The 26867-nt window shown below is 36.5% G+C and overlaps 1 protein-coding gene across 2 annotated transcripts; it reads left to right on the forward strand.

The window, feature by feature from the left end:
- The first annotated feature begins 13590 nt into the window (after positions 1–13590).
- Positions 13591–17925, forward strand: LOC137742160 (octanoyltransferase). Of its 2 annotated transcripts, XM_068481934.2 has the most exons (6): positions 13596–13772; positions 15052–15105; positions 15194–15266; positions 15398–15438; positions 17374–17433; positions 17526–17925. In XM_068481934.2, exons 1-6 carry the CDS (start codon positions 13707–13709, stop codon positions 17577–17579), a joined length of 348 nt encoding a protein of 115 aa, XP_068338035.2. In that variant the 5' UTR covers positions 13596–13706; the 3' UTR covers positions 17580–17925. The 2 variants fall into 2 exon arrangements, with proteins under 2 accessions (XP_088536692.1, XP_068338035.2); XM_088680566.1 differs by lacking the exon at positions 15052–15105 and having other exon boundaries at positions 13591–13772; positions 17526–17822.
- Positions 17926–26867: the final 8942 nt, after the last annotated feature.

The raw sequence follows: 26867 nt of genomic DNA on the forward strand, positions 1-26867 counted from the left end.
ACGAAGTCACAGTTCCCGGGGCTAGTTCGTAGAGCCAATCTTTGGCCTTGTCCATAAGTGAAAATGGAAAGGCCTTCATCTTCAATATACTCCCATCCACATTGACGGGGGTCATGCTCGAACAAACCACCTCGAACTCCTTCAAGTGTTTGTTGGGGTCTTCCATAGACAAGCCATGGAACTTCGGAATATGGTGTAACAAACTGGATTTGAGTTCAAATTCATCGGTCTTGCCTTGGGCAGCCGTGGGGTATTGGATACAAAGAGGCAATGCATTATCCAGACCCGAGGCCGAAAGCTCCTTGATGGTTCTATTATCTGCTGCCATGGCTTGTTCTTCTTCAAAAATCTGATCCGTGGGCTTTTCTTCTACACCTACTTCGTCTTCTTCAAGCCCAGGTTGTGGTGGAGGTTGTGGTGGCTCTTGTTGACTCCTCGTTCTCCTCAAAGTGCGTTCAAAATCACCGTCAAAGTCGGAGATGTTCTCTATAATAGGCCGAGAGCTACGAGTCATACACAGTACCTAAAAAAAACAAGGAAACAAACAAACTAAGAATTTGAAATAAGAATGCACGAAAAAAAAATATAAAAATAAAGACAAAGGATTAGCAAAGTTGCTAATCCCCGGCAACGGCGCCAAAATTTGATGTGAGATTTACTTGACACTCAAATTAAACCCTCGTTTGACAATTGTAGTAGAATGGATAAGTGAGGGATCGTTCTAGACCGGGGATTAGGAGGGCTTGCTAAAACCTTCTAAATTGACTTAAAAACATAAAAACTAAATTAAAATACTCTTAACAAGACTACTATGACTCAGAATGGCTTTGAAAAACTCAAATTGTCTAAAACAATCAAATTGACTCAAATAGAAGCTAGAACTTGATTTAGACGAATTTGCAATTGTTTATCACTCCAAAAGCTTTAAAGATACACAAATAAAACAAATACGAATGATTAAGACTTTAACAAAATAGGGGGGGAATTGTGGTTGGACGATATTAAATTAAAAAGACAGAATATAATTGAAGGCAAAATGTAAATATGAATGTGATAAAAATATGGATGATGGAATAGCTAAGGGGTTCTTCTCCACACATGTTACACTTGCAATACAAGATTGATTTTCGGTTGGTCTTTCGATAAATTATGAAACTCAATGCTCCAAGTTAATTAGGTCCGCTTAAATTAACTTTCAAATTTCCCTAAATTCATTGGATTGAATGGAATACGCATTACAACCAAATTATTCTTAATCAAAGTCCCTAACTATGGAATACGCATGATAGAGACATTCAACAAAGATCATTAAGTTCAATGAAAATTATAAGTGTTGACGAGGCACTCGTTACTATGGAATACGCATGAAACTTATGCCAAGAATTCGTTTAACGCGATTGTTTATAAGCAACCTCCACTACTTGTGAATATAAGTTCATAACGATTAGGTGAAACTCACTTATATTCTAGCGTCATATTCATGCATGAAAATTAAGCTTGCAATCTTAATGAACATACATAAATAATTTATCAATCAAACAGTTAAACGAATTGAATCCACAACTTATGAAATACCAACCAAAAGTAATCAATTCATATTGCAAATATAAACATAGTTTCGAATCACCCCCTAGCTAAAGGGGGTTTAGTTCCTCATAACTTTGAAATCAACGAAACCCCTAAACATTCCAACAACTCAAACTTGAATTGTATGAACGTTTAGGCACTCTTCTCTTCCATTCTCATACGTACAAAACAAAGAGAATTAAATTTAAACTTTGAAATCAAAGAAACACCTAAAAATTCCAACAACTCAAACTTGAATTGTATGAACGTTTAGGCACTCTTTTCTTCCTCGTTGTTGTAGCACAAGGTCTAAGTGAGCTTTGGGGATTATGTGAAGTGTTTTGGAGGGATGGGAAGTGGTTGGATAGTGGCTGCAATGAAGGAGAAAAACTGCACAGAAAATGGAATGGGACTCACGGCAATGGAATGGTATTTGTGTTGTGTGAAGTGTTGTGAATGGAAATATGAGATATGAGTTGAATGGGGAGTGAATGAATGAATGCTAGGGTATTTATAGGGGTGGTGGAGGGAACATATGGCTGTTTGTTTAAGCATTTGTGTGGAGGAATGATGGAAAAACAGCTAGGACACATGTGAAAACTGGAATTGCACAAGGGGAGCAAAGGGAACCCACGGCATGGATGGATTTGCATGTGTTTGGGAAGCTTTCTTGCTCATTTTCTGGATGCAATGATGAAGAGTTTAATAATTAATGCATGTAGGTGGTTGAAATGATGAAGAATGAGTGGTGGATGTGTGAATGATTGAATGTGCATGTGGGTGAATGTGAAGGGAATGCATGTGAGGATGCTGGAAATGCAATGGAACTCACGGCACAAAGGTTCTTTGGTGATGAATATGGTTGATTTAATGGAGGAACAAGTGCATGTGTTGAATTAGTGGTGCATGTGATTAAAGATGGAGAAGGTGGTGTAATGATGAAGTGGAATGGCTGAAAATGTATGATATGTTGAGTGATAAGATAAGTGGTTATTGATATGTGGTTATTGATATGTAGATGAATGAATGATATGATAAGTAATAAATATATGATATGTGGTGAGTGATAAGTGAATGGTTTGATAAGTGATAAATGAACTAGTTTAAAGGGCTAGGGTTTAAGTACATAGAATGGGCCTAAAATAGGTTGGTTTGTATGGCATAATGTGTTGTGTCTTCAAGTGCATACAAGGCCTTCAAATTCGTCCATCCTCTTGGCTCCATGGATAAGCTATCCAATCCATGCCCAAAAATGCTCCAAATGGCCTCAAAATGCACTTTCTTGCTCCCTAGGCCCTTAGAACCTGAAAACACACAAAAGAAGCATAAAGGACTAAAATAACGAGAGAAACATAACGTAAATGCACGAGAACAAGCCATTTAAGTCGCATGAATATGCTCCTATCAAGCAGCGATCCGGTTGCGCCCCGTCAAGGTAATGTATGGCGCCCTTCTTTTTTATCTTCTAACGGTCCTCTTTCAGGTGAAGACTTTGTGATGCAGGACGCCACAACAGCTACAATAGTAGCTAAAAACCTCCTCACTCCAAAAGATAGTAGGCTGCTGTCAGGACGGTCCGATGAGTTGGCCGTTCAAGAGTCCCTCGCACTTAGTGTTCAGTGTGCGAGTTCTGTGTCCAACATGGGCCAATGCCTGCTTGCTCGGTCCCGCCAAGTGGAATCGTTGATGGCAGAGGTGGAAAGACTTAAGCAAGAGATCCAGCAGCTTAAGTACGAGAATAGAAGTTTTCATGTGCTTGCAAATAACTATTCGTCGGGGATGAAGATGAAGCTTGATGAGCTGCAAGAATCTGAGGGTCGAAATCACAGTGACCGTCAAAGGCTTGCGTCTTATCTACAGAGGCACCTTTTTCCTGGGTCATCCAGCGCTTGGCCAAGTATTGAGGCCTGGAATGCTCTAGCTCCGATGCCTCCCGCTCCGATGGCTTCCGCTCCGATGCCTCCCGCTTCTATGCCTCCCGCTTCTATGCCTTCCGCTTCTGCGCCTCGTAGTAGGGCTTCACGCAAACAACCTTTGTGAAGCTCCACCTTTCTCCATGTTTAGTATCTTTCTTTCTTTCTTTCTTTTTTTTTATTTTTTTTTATTTTTTTATTAACATAAATAAAATCAAACGGCATGGAATTGGTCCTTGAATGGAAGGTGATACTTGAAGTGAACCGGCATTGGTTTGAATTCTAGTGTAGGTGCCTGATTCATAAAAAACAGCAAGTTAGTATAAAATGTAAAGGAATTTGAAAAAAACTTACTTGTTTTGTCCGACAAGAACTCAATGACAAACACCACTCCTTTGAAAGTTTCAGGGATATTGGACTTGGCCAGATTGCAAGTGATGGTTATGACTTGTCCAATGTCATCAAATTTAACTTCTTTGGATTTTGTGGTTTCAAGAACGTCCTCTTTGATGAATTCATGACATTCCCTACTTGTCACCTTTGAGAGGGCTTCCAAGATGTCTTTTTCACCTTCTTCTTCCTTGGAAGTCATGAATCTGCAAGGAATAGGGATACTTGTTGGAACGGGGTTAAAAATAATGAAATTTGGAACAACCATACCTGTATTAGATGGCATAGGAGCAATAGGAGCCTCCGGTAAAGGTGTTTCCACCCTTTCCATGGGTTGGGTGTATTCCTCTTCCTTGTGATTTGATTTTGATGGTTGAGGGTCCGTTCCAACCTCCTTGTCACTTCTCAACATGATTTCCTTGGCAGTTTGAAATTCTCCCTTCGGATTTGCAATGGTTGAACTAGGGAGTTCGCCTTGGTCGCAAAATTGTCCTTCGAACTCCGCTATCTGCCCAATTTGCTTTTCCAGAGTAGTAAGTAATTGAAAAATCGTATCATTATCATTTGAATTACCTACATTACTTTGGGCAGGTTGTGGTGGCTGCATAGGCGTTGAATAGAGCTCCTCATACGGCTGCCAATATCCTTCTTGTTGAGCCTCATTGTCTTGATTTTGTAAGCCCTGCACCAAACAAATTAATTCATCAAGCTTTTGGTTATAATTTATTGACGAACTTAAATTTGGTTGGGCATATTGAATATGAGGTTGTGGTGGGTGCATAGGTCTTGAATAGAACTCATCGTATGGCTGCCAATATCCTTCTTCTTGAACATGTTGAGGTTCCCACCACATAGAGTTTGAATGATCACTCCAATCTGAACTGTAAGTATTGGAAAACACGTTATTCCTTGATTGAAGATCAAATATATCGACCCTTTGCGTTTGGGACCTTTCCATGAGTTGTGACAAAAGAGAAGCATTATCAAGTGCCATCTTGTTCTTAACAAACAAAACAAAAATAAAAAAAAACTAAATCTAAAAGACAATACAGAAACAAACAATCCAAGGGATTAGCAAATTTTCTAATCCCCGGCAACGGCGCCAAAATTTGATGCGAGATTTATACGCGCACAAATTAAACCCTCTTTTTGACAATTGTAGTATAAGTATAAGTAGGGATCGTTCTGGACCGGGGATTAGGAGGGATTGTTAATCACTTGGATTTGACTCAAAAACGTAAAAACGTAATAATAAACACTAAACTAGACTCAAAGAATGCAAAACTAAACTTTAAAACACTAAGACAAACCAAAAGACTCAAAATACTTTAAAAACACAGACTAAATTGATTTCTAACTAATTTGACATTTAAAGTAAAGGGGGATTTAGGTTTTGACGAAATTAAACTAAATGAACAAATTGCAATTAAAACAGAATGTAGATATGAATGCGATGAAAATATGGATGATGGAATAGCCAAGGGATTCTTCTCCACATATGTTACACTTGCATACAAGATTGATTCTCAGTTGGTCTTTCGATAAATTATGAAACTCAACGCCCCGGGTCAATTAGGTCCGCTTAAATTAACCGTCAAGTTCTCCTTAAGTTAATGAATTGGATGGGTTAGCGCAACGCAATTCACCACATTCTCCAAAAGTCCTTTACGTGAAAAGCACAATAAAGATACAATCAAAGATCATTAAGCATTATGAAAACTATAAGTGTTGACGAGGCATTCGTTACTATGTAATACGCATGAAACTTATGCCAAGAATTCGTTTAACGCGATTGTTTATAAGCAACCTCCACTACTTGTGAATATAAGTTCATAACGATTAGGTGAAATTCACTTATATTCTAGCGTCATATTTATGCATGAAAATTAAGCGCGCATTCTTAATAAACATTCATAAATAAGTTATCAATCAAACGGTTAAACAAATTGAATCCACAACTTATGAAATTCCAACGAAAGTTAATCAATTCATATGCAAGTATAAACATAGTTTCGAATCACCCCCTAGCTAAAGGGGGGTTTATTTCCTCATAACTTTGAAATTAAAGAAACACCTAAACATTCCAACAACTCAAACTTGAATTGTATGAACGTTTAGGCACTCTTCTCTTCCATTCCTCATACGTACAAAACAAAGAGAATTGAATTTAAACTTTGAAATCAAAGAAACACCTAAACATTCCAACAACTCAAACTTGAATTGTATGAACGTTTAGGCCCTCTTATCTTCCTCGTTGTTGTAGCACAAGGTCTAAGGTGAGGTTTGGGGGATTATGGAAATGGTAGAGGAGTGGTGTTGTGAAGTGTTGGAATGGTGTTTGGATTGTAGGGAGATACACGGCAACAAGGGGTTTGTTGCTTGGTGTTTGTGACTGAAATGTGTATGGAAGAGTGAATGAATTTTGAGGAGTGTTGGATGCTTATTTATAGGTGAAATGGGGGGAACATAATAGCTAGGAGGTTGGTGGAAATCTGAAAATGGTGATGGGAGATGCATGTGGCTGATTTATGCATGTGATTAAAGGGTGGAAGTGCATGTACTTTGACAGAAATGAAAGGGAACCCACGGCATGGATGGTTTTCTGGAATGATGGCAGGTTGTGTATGTGTTTGGGAAGAGAATAAATGTATGATGGTGGCTAAATGATTAAAGGGAATGAATGGGAGTGACACTAGGTTGGTTATGCATGTGGAATGTGGCTGAATTGTTGGTGAAATGATGAAATGGAATGCTGAAAAGGTAGGGAACTCACGGCAAGGATGTTTGTTTGTGTGAAGTGTGTGTGAATGCATGTGAAGATGCTAATAAATAATGCATGTAGGGTTAGGAAATAAAATCATAACTTAAAGGGAGATGATTAAAGGGTGTTGAAAGGTTTGAAATGCATGTGTAATGGCTGAAATTGTGAAGAATGAAAGCTGGAAAATAAAAGGGAAAGCTGGAAAGGCATTGAAAGCCCACGGCAAAGGGGTTTTTGGTGGTGTAAATGCATGTGAATGCATGGCATTTGAAGTGATTGTTGTTTGGAAATGAATGTGATGCATGTGAGTTAGAAATGTGGCTGAAATGATGAGAGACAAAGTGGAAGAATGTGGTTGAAATGGTTGAGGAAGGCACGGCAAGGGATTAGGGGGAGCATGTGCTTGTAGGGTTGATATGTTTGAAGATGCATGTGTTGAATTGGTGGTTGAATGATGAAAGAATAAGTGAATGATTATGATAAGTGATAAATGAATGATATGTGGTGAGTGATAAGTGAATGGAAGTGATAAGTGATAAGTGAATGCTTATAATAAGTGAATGATATGATAAATGAATGCTTTAAGTGTTTAAAATAGGGAACAAAGCCCTTCCTTGCATGGCAAGGAAGGGAGACACAAGGAAACACACGACAATGTCCTAAGGTTGCAAGGAATGTTGTTTTTGTGTTCTAAAATGCGTAGGAGTCTTCAATGATGCTTAAACATGAGGTCTTTTAGGATTTAACTTTCCTACTTCAAGTCTTTAATTTCGTCCATCCTCTTGGCTCCAAGCATATGATATCCATTCCAATCTCTAATTTGCTCCAAAAGGCTCCAAAAGGCATCCTTTTGCATACCTTGCCCTTAGAACCTGAAAACACACAAAAGAAGCATAAAGGACTAAAATAACTAGAGAAACATAACGTAAATGCACGAGAACAAGCCATTTAAGTCGCATGAATATGCTCCTATCACAAAGGTGAGATGAACAAGTGGCTATCAAGTGTAAAAACTAGGTCAAGACACATGGTCATAAAATTAGGATGATGATGAAAGTAACATTCTTATCCTACGGAAAGAAAATGGGAAAAATGGTGGAGCTCTATTATCTACAAAATTTGCATGCAATCAATATGCCACCTCCTGCTAATCTTTATAGCTCCATGTTATGGGTTTGACAACTGCCAACCTTATTTGCCAATTGCTCCAAATTATGCCATGTCCAAAAAATAGTAATGACACCTCTCACTATTAGGTTTAACACGTGAACAGTTATGTAAAAGCTTATCTTGGGTTCATTCTAACTAGAAATAATAATAATAATAATAATAATAATAATATCCACAAATACAACTTATAATACGGGACGTTACAAATCAATTCATTCACATAGGAGTAGAACATACAGGTTCTAATAGACATGTATTGGTTTACTTTTGCATGAAAAAACTTCGGGTTTTGATAGGAGCATATTTAGGCAACTTAGCTAGCTTATTCTTGTGCATTTGTGTTATTATTTCTTAGTTAATGTAGTATTTCAACCAATTTTCGTGTGTTTGTAGGTCCAAAGGGTTAAAGTACCAAGAAAGTGCATTTTGGAGTAGTTTTGGGCACTAAATGGATAGCACATGTATGGGCCAACATGGATGGACGAATTTGGAGTTCAAAAGACTAGAAATCTGATAAGAAGATGAAGAAATTAAACTCAAGACAAAGTGGATAAGGAATTAGCTCAAAAGAGGAAACATTATCCAAAACCTTATCCAACCTTATCTAACATTATCCAAAACCTTATCTTATCCTATCCTAACCTTATCATGCCTTAATCCTAGCTGCAAGGGGACCTAAATATATACTTCTAGAACCTATTTCTAGAAGCATTCTCTTCTAGAAGGCCCAAATCAGCCACAAAGCACATTATTTCTAGAAACCCTACAAAGGTGGCGCCTATTCCCTTCTAGAATGCCTTGCCTTGCCTTGCAAGCCACTTTCCTTTCCCTCAAATTGTTGCCACAGCTCTCTAGGCCTTATCCCTTTTGGATTTTGATTTGCTAGGCCTTATTCCTTGTGGATTTGGGTTACACAAATCCTTTTCTGAAACTAATTGGGCCAAACCCTCTCCTAAGTGGATTAAATCAATTGTGCCTAAACCTAGGGCCCTAAGCCTTCAAAATCTGCTAAGTTGTAACCCTAATTTAATTAACCCTAGGGTTGGCCGAACTATATATTCATATTTTCAGCCACAAATTCGGATGGACCCTTGATGCTATTCAGAAATTCCTTGCTGTAAGCCCTAGCCTCCATTCTCCATCATCCATTCAATCCCAACACCTCCATACACAATCTCCCGCAACCCTTCACCATAACCAGCCATCAATCATCATCCCAAGCAAGAATACATCGTTCATAACCCCCAAAACCACCACCCATACCTTGTGCCGCAGCAAGGAAGAAGGAGGAAAGCCCTAGACGTGCATGCCATTCGACTTGGAGTTGCTGGAACGTTTTAGGTGTAATCTTTCTTGTGTTTTTCAATGTTTAAATTTAAGAATCTTTGTTGTGTGAGTACGGAACTAATTCCCTTCTAGCTAGGGGGAATTTCGAAACCATGGCTATATTTGCATTATGATTTGATTACTTCCAGTTGTGATTTCATGAATTGTGAATTCAATTTACTTATCTATTTGAATTAAAACTTGTTTGTGTATGTGGGTTGAGAGTGCACACTTAATTTGCATGCATAAATCTGATGCTAGGATATAAGGAAACTTCACCTAATCATTGTGAACTTATATTCATGAGTAGTAAAGGTTGTTAGTCACAATCATGTTAAGTAAATTCTTGGCATAAGTATCATGCACTTTCATAGTTACGAACGCCTCGTCAACACTTATGATTTTCATAGAATTTAATGATCTTTGATTGTTTTTCTATTATGCGCTTTCATGTAGAGAACTTTTGAGGAATAATTTGATTGCAATGCGCTAATTCCATTCAATTCAATGACCTAAGGAAATTCTGAGAGTTAATTTAAGCGTAGCTAATTAACTTGGGGTGTTGAGGTTCATGATTCATTGAAAAAGCAACTGGAGATTGTTTTGTATGCAAGTATGTCATGTGTGGAGAAAGACCTCCTAGCTAGCCCATCATCCATCTAATTTCACCAAATTCGTGCAAATCTGCCTAGTTCTAGTTTTTGTTTTGTTTACTTTATTTTCGTCCAAAACCAAATCCCCCTTTAGTTTAGAGTGTCTAACTAGTTAAAATCTGTTTTAGATTGTGTTTTCAAGTGTTTTGAGTCAAGTTAAACCCAAAATTGTGTTTAGAGTCAAATCTGCCCAGTTTGTGTTTTTAGGCAGTTTTGAGTGTTTTTAGCTTATTTTGAGTCTTGTGAACTTGTTTTGAATCTTTTAAGTTGAGTTAAGTGTTTTAAAGTTTAGTTTTATCTATTTGAGTCAGTTTAAAGTGTTTAGCAATCCCTCCTAATCCCCGGTTTAAGAACGATCCCTACTTACTTATATACTACAATTGTCAAAAGAGGGTTTAATTTGTGTGTTAAGTTAATTTTCGCATCAGGTTTTCATGGGTGATGTTTTTAAATGAAAACTTCAAGTTTTCAAATAAGACATGTTTATAAAAAACTTCAGATTTCAAAATAATTATGAACTTCAGGTTCATATATTTCTGCAGGCAAACACAAATATATATACAAGAATATGCAACAAGAATATGCAAAAATAAAACTTAAGGTCTATAATTATAATTGATTTAATTATTTAGACTTTGGGCCAAATTAAAGTGTGGGTGAAAAAATATAAAACCCATTGGGTCTAAAATAATTAGGCAAATAAAACTCAAGGCCCAAAAGGAAAAATAAGCCCACGGGTGGCTTAAAAAAATGATTTGTGTGACCTAGGCCCAAAAATTGGGCTGGGTTTGATCTCGGGTAGGGTACCAGGCCCAAACAAAGAGGGCACGGATTGGGTGTAGCACAAATAGTGAAACCGGGGGGGGGGGGGGGGGGGGGGGCGGAGATGGGAAGAAAGATAGGCCGAGCCTAGGTAGTGGGCTACTTCAGGCGAGCCCAACAAAAAAAAAAAAAAAAAAAAAAAAAACTTATGTTTGCGCAGGCTGCTTTAGGCGAGCCAAAAAAAAAAAAAAAACTTTTGTTTTTTTTCTTTGTTTTTTCGCAGGCCGGTCAAACAACTTATGGCCCAATACAAGGGGCCCAAAAAATTAGGGAGCAGGCCGAGAGATGGAGCCCAATAGGGCTCGGGTTGGGTCCAAAGACACCTTAGCCGTAGCTGGGTGCGTTCGCCGGGGAAGAAGGTCGACGCCACCACTTCAGGCGCCCGTGCTTTAAGACAACGGTGCTTAGGGCAAGTCCATGGTCAACAAAGATCTCAAATATGAACGGAGATTAAAAAAACTCAACTTTCTATCAAAACCCTAGTAATACGAATCGGAAATTAAAAAAAATTCCGACGAGATTCGAAAATCTCTATCAACTGGTATCGAGGATGAGCTTTAGGCCATCAAACATGGTGACCCGTGGATGAGGATTGGCTACAAGCCAACCTGGGACTAGGGAAGATGCCATGGAAGACGTCGGGGTCACTGGGTTTCAATCCTGAAGCCCTCGGCTCCGGCTGGGGAACTCGCGGCTAGGCACGGCTCGGCCACCCAAGCTGCAGGCTTGGTTCAATGGCGCGAGGGAAGAACCCAGGTTGCCTATTTCAATTATTTATTTATTTATTTATTTATTTATTTATTTAATTTTATTTTTAAATTCAATTCATATATAATTTAATTCAAAGCATATTCAATTCAATAGTATAATGCATGTACATATATTTGATGCAATTTATAGCAAATATCAAATTCACATAATTCAAGAATTATGAATATAATGCATGTTCAATTTATGTAGAATCTAAAATTCGAAAAATGTAAAGTTGGGTCATGCATTATGGTGAATGTTCATGCTATCAAGGCTGCAAAAATATCGAGATAAAAATCGTTGTTTTGAAAGAACCTGATTGCATGATGATATGGATGAACTGGTTTGATGCAGAAAAATTCTTCAACGTCAGATTCCTAAGCGCAACGGTAGGAGCGTGCCGATAACGTGTTATAGCCTATTTTATCTGACAAGGTTAAAGAGGGTCGGCAACAAGGGTAAAGAGATTGAGAGAGATGTGTTTGTAGAATTGTAGGGGAATGTGTGTTGTTATCCTCCTACATTGTGCCTTTATTTATAGTAGTAAAAGGAGAGAAGATATTCCTTTTTCCCCAAGTAATACAAGTTGTAATAGAAAAGGATAACTAGAATCAAATATAATTTAGGATTTACACAATCACACTTAAACTAGGAAAGTTTACAACATTAGGTAATTTTTCTCCTGAATTTGAACTTTAGCCTATTATTTCCTCTAAAAATTTATATCTAGCCAATCTCCCCCATAGTGTTAGATTTTAAGATTTTCCATCCAATTTTTCAATTTTTTGCCCTTATATGGTTGTCATGTGTTTTCCGTGTAATTAAAATGGATGGAAAATTAGATGAAATTTTTTAAAATCTAACATGAGGGAAAATTGACTATTTATAAAAGTTCAAGAAGTAATCGGCTAAAATTAAAATTCAAGTGAGAAATTGGCTCGTTAGAAAAATTCAGGGATAATTAAGTAAAATTAAAGTTAAGAGAAAATTGCCAGCTCCCTAGTAAATAGGGTGAAATTGGCTCGTAAGAAAAATTCAGGGGTTGGGTAAATTAAAAGGCCTAATTTTTTTCGTGATTCCTATGGTGACACGCCACTTTCGATGTGACCCTTATGGTGAAAAAGCTTTTAATTAAACCCTCGTGGTGGGCCTTGTTATCAATTGAGGTCTAAATCCAAATTTCCATTATTCTTCCTTTAAATAAACGCATGTGACTATCACATGAAGGGTCAAATTCGTCATTTTAATCCAAATTACATCTTATTCAATGGACATGTAGTATAATTTAGGATTTAACTGAAATTAGATTTTACAAAAAAAAAAAAAAAAAAAAAAAAAAAAAAAAGGTTGTTTGAACTCAAAGACTAAAACTAAACCTGTAAAACCACGTCAATGGCTAGGAGAAGAGGTGAAGGTGAAGTCGCGCCTAATTTCTTAGGTATGATTTAATTTCGTTTGGAAATCCTAATACTTCTAATATACCATTGTTTCTTTTTTCAATGCCAACACGTCTTTGATCATGAGTTAGACTCTTAGTCTTACTTAAATTTTCATTCTTGTATCAATTGGTACCTGTTTGAATGCATTTGCCTTTCAGTTTTGTCTTTAATTGGTAATGTGGTTTTATGCAGGCCTTAGTCAGCGAGTACACAACCTTTCAATTTTTTTCCTAATCTTCTTTGAATTTTAATTCTTTAACTTTCTTACGCTCTTGAAGTTCATATGCGGAGGGCAGACTTGAAGATTGAATTTTCTGCAATGCCCTTCACCCATTGTCATTAATTCTACAATGCCTTTCACCCTTTGAATGCATATATACTACATTTCACCATTGTCTTTAACTCTTTAAGTTATTATTGTGCATACGTGATTTTTCTACATTATATAGGTTGAGATACATGTGCTATCAAATTGGGGTGATGGTTAGCGACGGTGGAGGAGGTCCACTATATATATATCTCTTTACAAGTATCTTTTATTTGTAATTTTATTTTAATTCAATCATGTTTTTGTCTTTTTATTTTTCAAAATAAATTAACTTAATTTTGACCGATCCACATGTGATAGCCACATGATTTTATTTGATGGAAGATTAACGGAACTTTGAATTTGGACGTGAATTGCTAACACGGCTCACCAAGAAAGTTTAATTAATAGTTTTTTCATCACAAAAATCACATTGAAAGTGACATGTCATCACAAATCTGGCTATTAAAAAAAACTGTTTTTTATTTTTGGAGTAATTTTCTTTTCCAATAGAGAGGAAGAAGAAAAAAGGGTGGGATAAAATTTGGAGAATTGGGAGAGTACAAGAATCAGCACTTCAGCAATAAGTACGTTTTTACCACCACCGCCATGGACGACGCTGAATTTCGACGCCTTCTCGATCTCTTCCCAATCGTCCGATCTCGCGACTACCATGTAACCCTCTCTCTCTCTCTCTTTTAGAACGCGTCGTTGATAATTTAATTTATGGAATCTGGCAATCGTTAAAACTTGTTGGGCAAAAATTGTTCCTGTTATTATTTTATATTTTTAAACGAACAGTATATAATCCTTTTCTGGATTTTGAGTGTTGGGCAGATGCACCATCTATTTTTGAGATAACCCTTTATCATTTCTTATAGTTAGAAGGTGTAAAGATTAGATTTTGATTGTGAAAAGGAAAAGATTGGATTTAATAGCGATTTCTGCAGCTGCTGCCTGCAGCTGCAACCTGCATCTGCCAATATCAATACCACGTGGAACTATAGAAATTATGGATGCATGCTCAATTAGAAGTGGCATTGTGGAAGGTGTTAAGAGTTTATGTTTCTCTTGAGAGGGAGATGTGATGGATAAATCGATTTAGATGGATGGTGGATTGCATTAAGTAGTTTTGACTGATGTAGATGTCATATTGAGTCAGAGAAGAAAGTAAGTTTCGATCAATTTGTTTAAAGTTCAGAGCCATTTGCATTGGCCGGCGTCATCAAGGATATGTATGAAAGGCCGAAATTTTCATCCCTTATTTACTCGTTTCTTTTTTTGTAATTAAATCAAAGATGAAAATTTCGGCCTTGTAGATGATGTCAGCGACGGCTAGTTTTTCAGGGTCAGAAGATGAGTAGCTTAAGTAGGATTTATTTGGTTTAGATTGGGTTAGGGATTCAAAAAAGTTATTAGGGTTGGTGTGTCATCCTTGCTTCTTCTGCCATTGTTTCTCAACAAGACTTGGTGGCATTTAATAGTTTGAGACCTTTTTTCTGCTGTACAAGACTATGGTTGCGCTTTTTCTTGGATCACTAAGGTTGTTGGCTTGTTTCTGTTAGTCTTTCAAAATTTTTGTCTGATTTCATCTGATGTGAACATCATATTAACGAAACTGCATCAAGGTTTTATGAAAATTTTCACATTTGATATTGTTCAAGGTAATAAAACTTTGTGGAATTTGATTCATCTAGGAAAATTTCGTGAAGTTAAAAATATTTCTTGAGTATCTGCAGTGTCAAAGTTTTGAGATGGGTTACATAGAACGTATAAATTCTTGTACTATTGCTGAAAATTAAATTCCAGTATCTTAAATGTTTCCAAACAATTTGGTTGAATGACCAACCCATTTATTCTGTTTGAACTGGCTATTCCTTTACTATTCATTATGAGTTTTTTTGTTGATTATATATTCATCAAGCCATTCTTAGACAACTTTGTATAATTTTAGGCTGAATCAGAACAATCTAGAGAATCAACTTCTAAGTCAGCACAGCATGAAGAGGTATACTGAAATGTTTGTACATATTTCCGTTTTACAGTACGCACACATTCACACACAAGAGGCTGACGTTTTTTAATGTTCTCAACAGCATAAAGAATGGCAAGATGCATGGGATGAGGGAGATAAAATTGAAGTGGAGAAGCAAGGACTTGACGAACATGGTATGTTTTAACATACACTCTCTTTATTCGTCTTCCATGGATGTATCAGTAACCAAAAAGAAATTCCACCAGTTTTGTATGTTTAATATAGAAGTTAAATATTTTGCACTTATATGGATGAGTAATTACAGGTGAATTCTGGGAGAAGCTAAAGTTGATCGCTGAGAGAAAGGTATGTCCATATTCGTCTTTGATTTTCTTGATTTTCATGGATATGTGGCGATTGTATTTTTTACATAATATGATTATCTAAGACCATTATATGAAATTGTATATGGTGTCATATTTTGACACAACAGGTTTCTGGACATATAGAAACAGAAGACATGAACTTAGTGATGTGGTTTTGAGCATGCAATGATGTACTTATATTTTAGCCGTTTTTGTTTGCATCTAATGATGTTGGATAAAAAAAACTCCGAAAAATTTAATTGTCCCATTTATGAACTCTTCGTTTTATTCAAACCCTACCCAATGGTAATTGAAGTCCAGTCCAAAATAAAAACTAATTGTTCTCAGTGTCTAGGAGTGGAAAAGTGGGTGTACATTGTGATTTTTGTTCAATGTTTTAATGTACTTAGGTGAACTCTCTTCTCTTCTGTATAAGGTTTTTGAGAATTGAGTTGATGGATACTTATGCAATTGAAATAACCATATAAGAAACAATAGAGATCTGATACAACCCAATTATTTTTTAATGTTCAATAGTTCATAATGAAACAAGTTGAGGGTTGAATATTGTACCATTGCTATCAAAACAAGTCTAGGGTGACTACAACTACTGGCTCCGGAAGGAGTCCTCTTCCAGTTAAATTGAATAAATCTACCCATGGCGGACAATGTGAACTGTATTCTAAAGTCTTCTCCAACTCTGCTTACTTTCTCCAACTGCTTCACAACTTTAGTCATTAGTACAAGGTAACAACGCAGTGCTTGGCCCTCAGCGTCTTTTGATTTTCATCTGAGACACTCAGCTGGGCAGAAAAGCCTCAAAGTTAATTGGCCACCCTTTCCTGATTGGTTGACATTGATACATTGGCCACCCGGAAATGAATTTATGACTTAACTGCTCTGAAGTTAAGCAAGTGTATGAACTACATCAGTAGAGTGTTTGCACGGAGAATTGCTCAAGGGCCTAATCACCCATGTTTTATTGCGAAATACTCAGATCCCTTGCACTAGAAGTACATAAGATTTAAACATCTGTATGAAAGGAAAACCTGAACCTATCTATTAAAAAAGGCACGGCCATAGCTATGTGAGTATGGCTGTAGTAATTTTAGGATTAATATTTTCTAGAAGTTGGGAATTGGATTTGTATAGGCTTTTAGTGGTTCCTTCTTTTAGGTTCAAAATCTAACTCTGTTTTGGAACTCGATTTATTTATGTTTTATGAATTAGCAAAATCCCTAAGTAGGATGTTACCGGAAAAAAAAAAAAAAAAAAAAAAAAAAAAGATTCCCTAAGCAGGACCAATATTTGGGAACGTCCTATCTTATCGAAGACTTCTCCAGCATTCAATCTAGATTATCTTCCCATGTCCAGAAAGCAGTCCTTACTATAATTCATGAAAAAGAAATATCTTGAGCCAGCAGAGCTGAAACTGTAGAAGACCTTAGGAGCTTTGTAAAAGTACTATTTATGTATACAATTAGATAAAACCAGAGGCAGGGATAGCTCTCGTTTTGAACTATTGGTTCTTTGAAAGGAATTGGGAAACTTGATTTCACGATTCCAAGAAGTTGTCGTAATTCTTCAATGCTAAAAACAGAAGCCTTGGCCGTGGTCATAACCTAGTGTATGCAGTACCCTTTTATTTCTTGCTTGTGTACGCATGTGCAGCCACATACGTGTGTGTGCATTATTTTATTTGGTACTTGTATGTGTTATCTTATTCCTTAGTTGGCCATATGTATACTATCAGTTGTCAGCTGTTCATATGTTGATTGTAAATTTGTGTTCTACGACACTGTCATACTTACAAATGGAGTTAACTGAAAATTGAGGAGACATTTTTTTTCAACTACAAAGGAAGAAATAAATGAAACAAAAACTAAGAAGAGTTTTGGTTGGAAGGAAAACTAACTACTTGTACTCAATTGTTTAGGTGGGTGCAGCAGAAGCAGAGAGATTTTGCAAGGCATTTCAACGAATCCACAAGAAACTCGTATGTACCATATGTTTTTCAACAAATAGTAGTCATAAATACTACTTTGGTTTCTGTTTACATTGAAAAAACCTCGATTCTATTTGTTCCAGGTCTATGAAGAACTGAGTTTGGATGCTGCCCGAAAATTCCTGAACTCGTCGTGATCTGTAGCTGGATTCTGTGTGCTTTTTGTTGTTTTTGGTGATATTGCTTTCTGCTTCCTCTTCTTGTAAGGAAACTCTCTAGTGTCAATTAGTTTCCCCCGACCGCCCTCCTTTGACTCTCAACTCAACTTTTTACCCTTGTGATTGTATGAACATTGTTAAACAATTCATGCCTGAGTTGGCATTGGACCTTCTCAAGTCACAAAATGGATGGGGCGCAGCTTTCTGGCACTTGAGAAACTTGCCCTTGAGTTTCAGTTCCACCGAAGTATCGACGTTTTCGGTCTTTTCTTTTGTTCGTTGGACACCAAGCTACGGTGACGCTATATGATTTTTCCTTTGATTTCCTCTGTTGTTTATAATGTACGCCTTCGTATTTTTTAAATTGACCGTCGGATTGAAAAATTAAAAAAAAAATTAAAAGAAATAAATTAACAAGTACGTGAGAAGTATAAAAAAAAAATAAACGGATAGCACACTCCAAAAAAAAAAAAAAAAAAGCATGGCCTCATTGACATAGTCCTTGATTCCGTCAGTGTGACAGTCTTTCTTTATTATTTTTGTGAGACCAAAATGATAATATCAACTTTTTAACTCTAATCACACTTTTCGTTATTCTATGTCCTCATATTAAATAAATCAAATAATAATAACGCGAATATGAGTGTGTGAATAGAGAAAAAGTTTAACATGTGGATGATCTGAGTCATTTATGTTTGTGAGACTTATAAAGCAAAGAATGATTGGGATTAACCTTATGAAAAATGCTCGGATCAATCATTGACATGCATGCGAGCAAATACAGCTCTTTAGACTTTCTCTAAATTACTGATACAAAACTTAGAGCATCTTCAATAAGAGATCCTATCTTAGGGTTTCCACCTACATTCTTTACGACTCTTTTAGGGGTTTCAAGGAATATTTAGGTCTCTAAAGGAATTTCGCCTTCAAAGAGAGGTTCTAAGAGTAAAATTCTTAAATGTAGGAACTAAAAGATTAAAAATCATTGTTAGTTTCGTAATCGTTGATCTAGATAGTAAAAAACAAAAACAAAATAAAAACGCCATCAGGACCTTTGATTTCTCATCCATGAACAAATGAAAAGGCAGAGTGACCGCCCCTGACGCTGCGTCAGGTAAGTAAGAAATATTATTGCGTGTTAGGTGTGTTCTGGGTAGCTGCACAACATCTTCACACGTCCTTCACATGGTGGGGATATGAGGATATCACCCAACTCAAAAAGAACATGGGCCCCACCCCGTTGACAGTTCCTACAGCTTCCCAATTCTTGGGGATTTTTTTTAAGGAAATTAATGAAAAAAGATTTGAAAACTTTGAGTTTTAATGATAAGGACAAAATAAAAAGTAAAGTAAATAGTATCAGAATTGACTTTTTAATGTAAAAATATGATTTTTCGTTAAAATGAATAGTACCGTGAGCTTTTCATTAAAAATTTTTTTTTTTTTAGTACTCCGATGAGTCCCTGTACTTTTAGGGATTGCATTTCTGGCCTATTTAAATGTAGAGTTTATTAGTGGTATGGACGGTATTGGCAATGCGCTTATAATCTTGGCTTGTATTTGAGCCCAATATAATGGTGAGGCTATCTGCAATGCACTATAAAATTTAAAGTCAGGTTATATTTGCCTCCAATTCGACTTAATCCCAAATGCAATGAAAATTTGAGATCATATATACTTGACTTCAAATATAACTGTAGATAAGAAAGTTATATTTACCTCTTAAATTAACTTAAAGTCAAATTTGACTTCATAAGTATTAAGAATATTATAAATTACACCGCTACATTTGGAGTCAAATATGACTCTTCAACTTCTAACTTATGCCTTTGAATTGGAGATAGCTTCCGTGACGTAATCCCAAATGTAAAAACTCAAAAGTTTTGATTTTTAACTTTGAGTATGACATCGAAGGAGAAATATTAGAATCAAAACTGAAATACGAGTTTTTATAATTTGGTTGGCATGTGCACCTTGAACTCAAATATGACATTGAAACCCAAATATATGTCTCTATATGACTCAAACCTTATACATAACTTTTTTACATATTTATGAAATTGAAGAAGAACTTTTGTGGAATGAGTTCACCAATTACATGTATAAGTTTCAACACATGACATCATATTATTTTGATTTAATCTGAAGATAGCTGGAAGCAGTGCATTCAACACATGACATCGTATTAGTATTTTGATTTAATACTAATATTAGTGTTAGTATTGGCACCACATCAAAATAGTGGAAAAATAAAAACAATTGTTTATTATTATTATTTTTTTTATGTCAAACGATAGATTTATTAAATTGAATGTACTGTCACATTTTCTGATATTAGTGTTAAAGAGTCGACAAAATTTGAACCTACACCGTGGTGTAAGGACATCAATCCTTTCCACCACTGTGGTAAATGGTCACTTGGCAAAACAAAAGTTTATTATTATTTTGTATGAATATGGTGAGGGCTCCACATCGGAAGCTGAGAGAGGCAAGTGGTTGGCCGGTTGGTTGCCCAGCCGTTGATATTTTTATGGTTGCTTTCATTTCATGTGGTTGCAAGTGCTGATTGATTCCAGCTAACATCAATCCATTCAATCTAAATGTACCAAATAAAACGCTTTAGTTAAACAGGAAGCCAAATAAACATGGCATTCGACCCGTTGTTTTTGGTAGGTGGTGGCTTGCTAGGCCGAGAAGTCTCTTATAGAACTGGTGACACCGTATAACAACTATCTAACGTACGAAGAATGTACTATTTAAATACATGACAATCATTTATGTCATCAGTATTGTCATTGAGACAATACATAGATAAATTTTATCACAGCACAACCTCGAGTTTTTATCTTTTAATACAACAATATATGTTTACACTAAAGGTAGGAGATTTAAACTAATTCACACGATGAGAATCATAACAAATTGATATCAAAGTCGCTTATCAACGAAATTCAAACTTAAGCAATTTCAATTTAAAAGTCCATTTCTCCAGTCTTGCATTTCCTTGTATAATTTGGTTTAGGTGGTCCATGTGTCTATAAAAATAATGTGCCATTATTATTTATCTTTTCTAAAAATACTTCAAGAAATGTTTATTGTTGAAGATGGTATGTAATGTTCATTCTAACAAAATCTAACCCATTCAATAATGCAGATTTGTTTGACAAAAGAACATTTCTCATATATAACAAACATTTTTCTCAATTGAATATACATACATTTTTCCAAAATACACAATTATTTTCCAATTTTTTAGGAGGGAATGAAAAAAAAAAATTGGAGGAAAATTCTTGGTAAAAAGATGGATCGGGCTTAACCCGAATTCATTACCACATTAGGCCCAACAGTGTCCTCAAATATAGGGCCCTTTTTTTCTCTTCTTCTTGTCGTGTATTAGATAGGCGTACCATATGCGATTTCAGCATACTTCATCTATGTACACAAAGAACAAGCATAAAAAAAAAGGCAAAAAAACCTTACTTCTGGTCTGTTTGATCGGCACTCTTCCATCATTACCCCTCACAAAATACATCTTATATATGTGCTTGTTGATTCCCTTGGCATTTTTTGGCAAGATGTTTGAGACGAGGATTGAGTTGGAATTTCTTATGGAATGGGTTTTTTTTTTTTTTTGGGGTAAATGAATGATTGTATTAAAGAGAACCAAAAGAAGCAACAAACTACTACACAACAATGGCAACAAAGGCCAAGCTAAAAACAACAACCCAACCTAACAACCGGCACCAAAAGGAGAACTACATAGGAATTCTCCATTCTTGAAAAAATAGGTACATTTGCAGTAGAAAACGAAATCTGCAAAGAACATAACCGTAAGCTTATAGAGTTCACTATGGGTTTAAAGATAGCAAAAGAGTGGAGGTGTTCATTTCTGAACTTACGGTTATTCCTTTCTTTCCAAATAGCATAGACAACAACTTGAAGGCGCAACGTCTTAATGCTAACATCCAACGACTTACTCATCCAATTAATAGCAACCCAAGTGATAAACTTATGCCAATCCAAAGGAGGAGGATCATAACCACACTAGAAAGCACGTGAGACCAAATATTGGCACTATACGGACACTCAAAGAACAAGTGATTGTGAGACTCATTATCAGTCAAGCAAAGAGAGCAAATAGGCGAGGCATGAAGGGTAAAGATCATTACCTTATCCATGTAGATAACTTACCCCTTATAGCAAGCCAAGGAATGAATCTCCACCTTGGGACATGCTTACCAAACCATAAGAGACCAACCTGTGGGACTTTCGGATGGGATTCCCTAATAGCATTCTAAGCAAATGAGGCAGAGTAGCTTCCATTGGGTGACAATGTCCAAGTAACAGAATCACACCTAAATTGTTTCGGAGAAAGGTGAAACATAGAAACTTGAATTTTCAATAAATCATTAGAGGAAGAAAAAGGCCACCTACATCCGGAACCATTCTCATCAATAATCTCACTGACCAAAGAATTTGGTTAGAGCCCTGATTCCGCAATGATATTTGAAGGCCATCTAAGGGTAAAGGGCCCGAGCGGGTGCAAATTGTCAAACCATAGAGAGCTGGAGCGCCCATCACCAATAACATGAAAGAAGAGTCGTCTAACTAGCCCTCTGAGATGAATTAATTTCCTCCAATTCCAAGAGCAAATGGAAGGAAAAAGGGCATTCCAAAAAGAATTACCTTGAAGTAAATAAGCCTTCACCCAATTAGACCATAAATTACAAGCACCAGAAATTAAGCTCCAAATATGGCGGATCATAAGAGCTTTATTCCAACATTGTAATCTCTTTAAGCCAAGCCCCCCCTCAGCCTTAGGGAGACAAATGTCAGACCAAGACACTTTAGCTGCATAACGCCCTAAGCAAGTACCAGACCATAAGAAAGAGCAAAGTCTTCTCTTAACATCTAAAAGGCACTTTTTAGGGAGGATTAGATGTGAGCACCAAAAAAATTGGATGAGTTGCAATCTCCCAGCAAAAGAGAGAACATAGGAGACAAGATGCAACTCTTTATAAAGCGTGTTACAACAGGAGATAGATCTAAAATCACTAACAACAGAGACCTTAGGGACAAAGGTGATGATTGTAGAAGTCAACTCCTTAAGAAGATGACCCAAGTGAAAAAATTCTTGAACAGCAGCGATGACATCATTTCCAATATCAGACCACGCTCTTTGAAAAAAAACAACCATTAAAACCATTTGGTCCAGGAGACTTATTAGGACGCATAGAGAAGCAAACAGACTTAATGTTATCCGAAGTGAAATCAACACAAAGAGAATCAGTAAAAACATGGTCCAAAGTGTTGGAGACTAGCCTGCTCAAACCATCAAGCCTAGAAAAGTCCTCACCAACAGAACAACCAATGAGCGATTGAAAAAAATTGATAGTTTCCCACTTGACTTCCTCCTCCGAATTGACAATAGACCCATCAACTCTAGTAATAGAAACCAAATGATTCCTACTTCTGTTCTTTGATATAGACTTGAAGAAAAAAGAAGAATTTCTATCCCCTGCATTTAGCCATTGAACTTTAGATTTTTGCCTCAAGAACGTTTCCCCTATAGTCAAAGCCAAAACATAAGCATCATAAAGGATTTTCTCTTATGGTCACAAGGAGTTGTCAAAAAGGTTAGAGTCAAGAAGCCTTTGGCACATATCTAAATCAGCCTTGGGCTTAACAACAACATTAGAGACATTACCAACAAGGTCTATGTTGAGGCGCTTGAGCTGTTGCTTAATAAGTTTGAGTTTTTTGCAAACCTGAAATTATTTAGAGCCCTACACTATAGTAGACCAGACACTAGAAATTGTGGGAATAAATCATCCCTGTCAACCATGAAATTAAAGAATTTAAAAGGAGATTTTCGGTTTCGGAAAGGGAGCCCCAACTTACTACCATGGGAGAATGATCAGAGATGCTAGCGGGAAAAATTCAGCAAAGCAGTTTAGCAGAGTTTTAGTTCACCTTTCATGCACCAGAACACGATCCAATTTTCTAGAAATACACTCTGAATCATCCTACTTGTTGCTCTAAGAGTAGAAAATTCCAGTGGCATTGAGATTGTCAAGTTCGGTCTTGAAAAGGCAAGAAGCAAAATCTTTCATTGCACTAGTGAAGTGTTGAGAACCACCAGCAGTCTCATTACACCTTCTAGTGATAGTAAAGTCCCCTAAAACAATCCAAGGGGAGCTAGATTAAACACTAGCAAAGGAAACTAAATTAGACCAAAGATTCCTATTGACAACCGCGTCATTAGAGGCATAGATGAAGGAGGCAAAAAGAACTAGTCCAGAGTCTAGAAGCTTGATGTTACAGTGTATTACTTGATCAAAAGCTTCCAACTTGAACACTAAAAGCTTGGAAGGGTTCCAACAGATGGTTAAAGATGTTGTTTTCTCAAAGTATAAGGGTAGGGAGCTTTTTTGAGAAAAGACAAGATATGATATAGAAGGAAAGCCTTGGAGTTTTTATAGATGAGCTGGTAAGGAACCTTAGGGGGTTTTTATTTGAGAAGATCTAGGAGTAACTTTAGGGTATTACTATTGTAAATCAAACAGCTCGAGGCGGTCTTTGCGTTGCCCAACGTTTTTTAAATGACGGTTTGATTTTTGAGGTTGGTCTATTAAAGGAAAACACCTTTTGGTGGCTACTTTGTCTAGAAAATTGGGGTGCATGAGCAGCAGAATCCGAAGAGCCCTCATAGGAACCTGACTTGTGTCGGTCAATGCAAAGTTGGCATGTAAGTAGGGATCGAGGCATTTAATGCAAGGTAGTGGGCAATTTAAAGAATATTCACTTCTTAAAACCCTTCAAGCCAAGTGTCCATGGCCAAGGGTTTTAGAAGCGAAAGACAAGATTTGGGCCGAGACGAGTTGACCCTAGGACCACGATTCTTGGCCCAATAAATATCCTTCAGGCTAGTGGGTTTTGGCCTACAAATAGGATCGGTTCAACCGAGTCCTCGTGGTAGTAGGAATGTTAAACGATTAAGTATAAGGGCAACTCAGTCAAGTCCTACATGGATTGAAATTGTTAAGGATTAGAATAAGCCTTGGATAAATATGGAATATCGCTGGGATCAGAATGCCTACGTAAGCAAACAGAGATAAATGAATCTCATAAGACCATCTCCAACTCTTGGGGATAAAGTTTAAAAATTTAAGCCAGAAAAATTTTAAGCCATAAGCCAGAAACTGTTTTTCTTCTCTAACCATTCTGGCTTAAAATTTTAGCCCGTGATGATTAAATAATGATTTTAGCCTAACTTTTTGTTTTCAGTAACTCTTTTTAAAATAAAATTTGTGTAGGTTATCTTAATTTATTTTTATGAACATTTTAGTCTAGAAATATTTAAATTCTGATAAGTAATTAAAAATCATACAAATATATAGGTATTTAATTTTAACTTAAATTTGATTTAAATGATTTTAGACGTTAGATTTAATTTTGGGCCGTCAAATATTTTTTCTTTTACTATTAGATTTGATGTTATTTGATCATAGCCGTTAGATTATAAGTAAAAAAAAAAAATGTTAGAAATATGACAATTTGGTGGGTCCAAAATAATTTTTTTTGAGGGAGGGGGGGGTGGAGTTTAAAGCTTATATTTTAAGCTTTATGCCATGGGTTGGAGATGGTCTAATGGGACTATGTGCAGAGTCCTTGTAAGAATTGAAGAGGCAAAGACTGAATGAAGATAATGTTTTAGCTGAGAAGGGATAAAGGAAGATCCAAGCAAATGCCGAGCAAACACAGTCCCATTGGAACTCTACCATAGCAGGCTTGTTTATCATGGAAGCCTTGCCTATAAATAGAAGAGACTTTGCAACATTGAAAGCCACTTCAACTCAACAAACAACTCGAACGCTCTACGCGAAAACTCTCGCTTTACGTGAAACCCTTCTCACACTTTTTTAGAAAAAACACTAACTATCTTAACCCTCCTAGTAACATATCTTTAGTTTGGACTAACAGTACTGTGTTGACAACCGGTGGCATCTTCAGTTTGGACTAACAAACACTGCTTCTAATTGGTTGGTTATCTATCCAAGTCTCGGCCGGTGAAGATTTTTTAACTTATTCACCAAAAGAGGTCACTTCATTAGCTTCTCAGCGACGTGGAGTTTTCTATGATTGGTTACTCTCATGTGCATTTTACAGTTCGGCATTCAGACATTCAAACCACGTTCACCATAAAAAGGCATATCTTCTTTGAGTACTTGTGTCCCAATAGCTTGATATCGATTCGGCACAACCATATTCTCACGAATATTGTCCAGGCAGCTAAACCTGGCACAGGAGATCCTGAATTTTGCACTGATCTAGGCAACCTTGTCTTTTGGTTCTAGAATCCAACATTGAGACGTGTTCCTTCATCGGCCATAATCGCTCGAGTACAGAAGTTAACAACGCATTCGACATCACCATTACTATATCTGTTCTACTCACCCGACCGAGCTCAGTTGCTAAATGGCACATGTGCATTCACGAGGATGTAGTTAGCTCATAATTACTTGGCCTGCACATCACATAGGCTTTATAATTTTTAAGGTCATCAATTTTTCAATACAATTATATGTATTTTTAAATATAAGCACACACTTATTTATGCTATAAATTTGATTAAAATATTAAAAAAACCTAGTCCCTACTCATTGCCCGACTAGTTGATATGTTCAATTTTTTCTTATTTAATGAATTGAGTCTTATACAAAGGTCTTATCTTAATTCCATTGTATTATGTATGCTAACAAGAATTTCTTCGGCCCTATTTAGAATTGTAATATGCAACATTTGAGAGTGTATATCAGCCCTAGTAATAAAATACGTGGCAAAAGCATGCGAATAAGTTTTCTGCATTAGTTTCCTCTAAGGGTTTTAGCACAACTGAGAGTCATGGCATTAATTGGACCACACGACACATCTTATGGCTACGTATTAATGTGCATAGGATACTCTCCCATCAACCAATACAGTTTCGACGCTTAGGGCTTGTTTGAAATTGCATTTAAAATGACTAAAACCACTTTTAGATAAAATGCTTTCGAGTTCTAAAAGCACTTTAAGCGTTTTCTAAAAAAAACACTAGTTATGTGCTTCTTTCAAGAAGCACTTCAAGTGTTTTTTCCTGAATTTTTACTAAGGATTGGTCAAAAACATTTTCACCAAAAACGCTTTCAGTAATCTTAAAAGTACTTCCAAACAAGCCCATAGACTTCTCTAACTCTTGTCAAAAGACGATGTCAAGAACCCAAACAA

This window comes from Pyrus communis, chromosome 11, assembly GCF_041283825.1.
Source record: "Pyrus communis isolate YQ-2024b chromosome 11, ASM4128382v1, whole genome shotgun sequence".
Classification (NCBI taxonomy): domain Eukaryota; kingdom Viridiplantae; phylum Streptophyta; class Magnoliopsida; order Rosales; family Rosaceae; genus Pyrus; species Pyrus communis.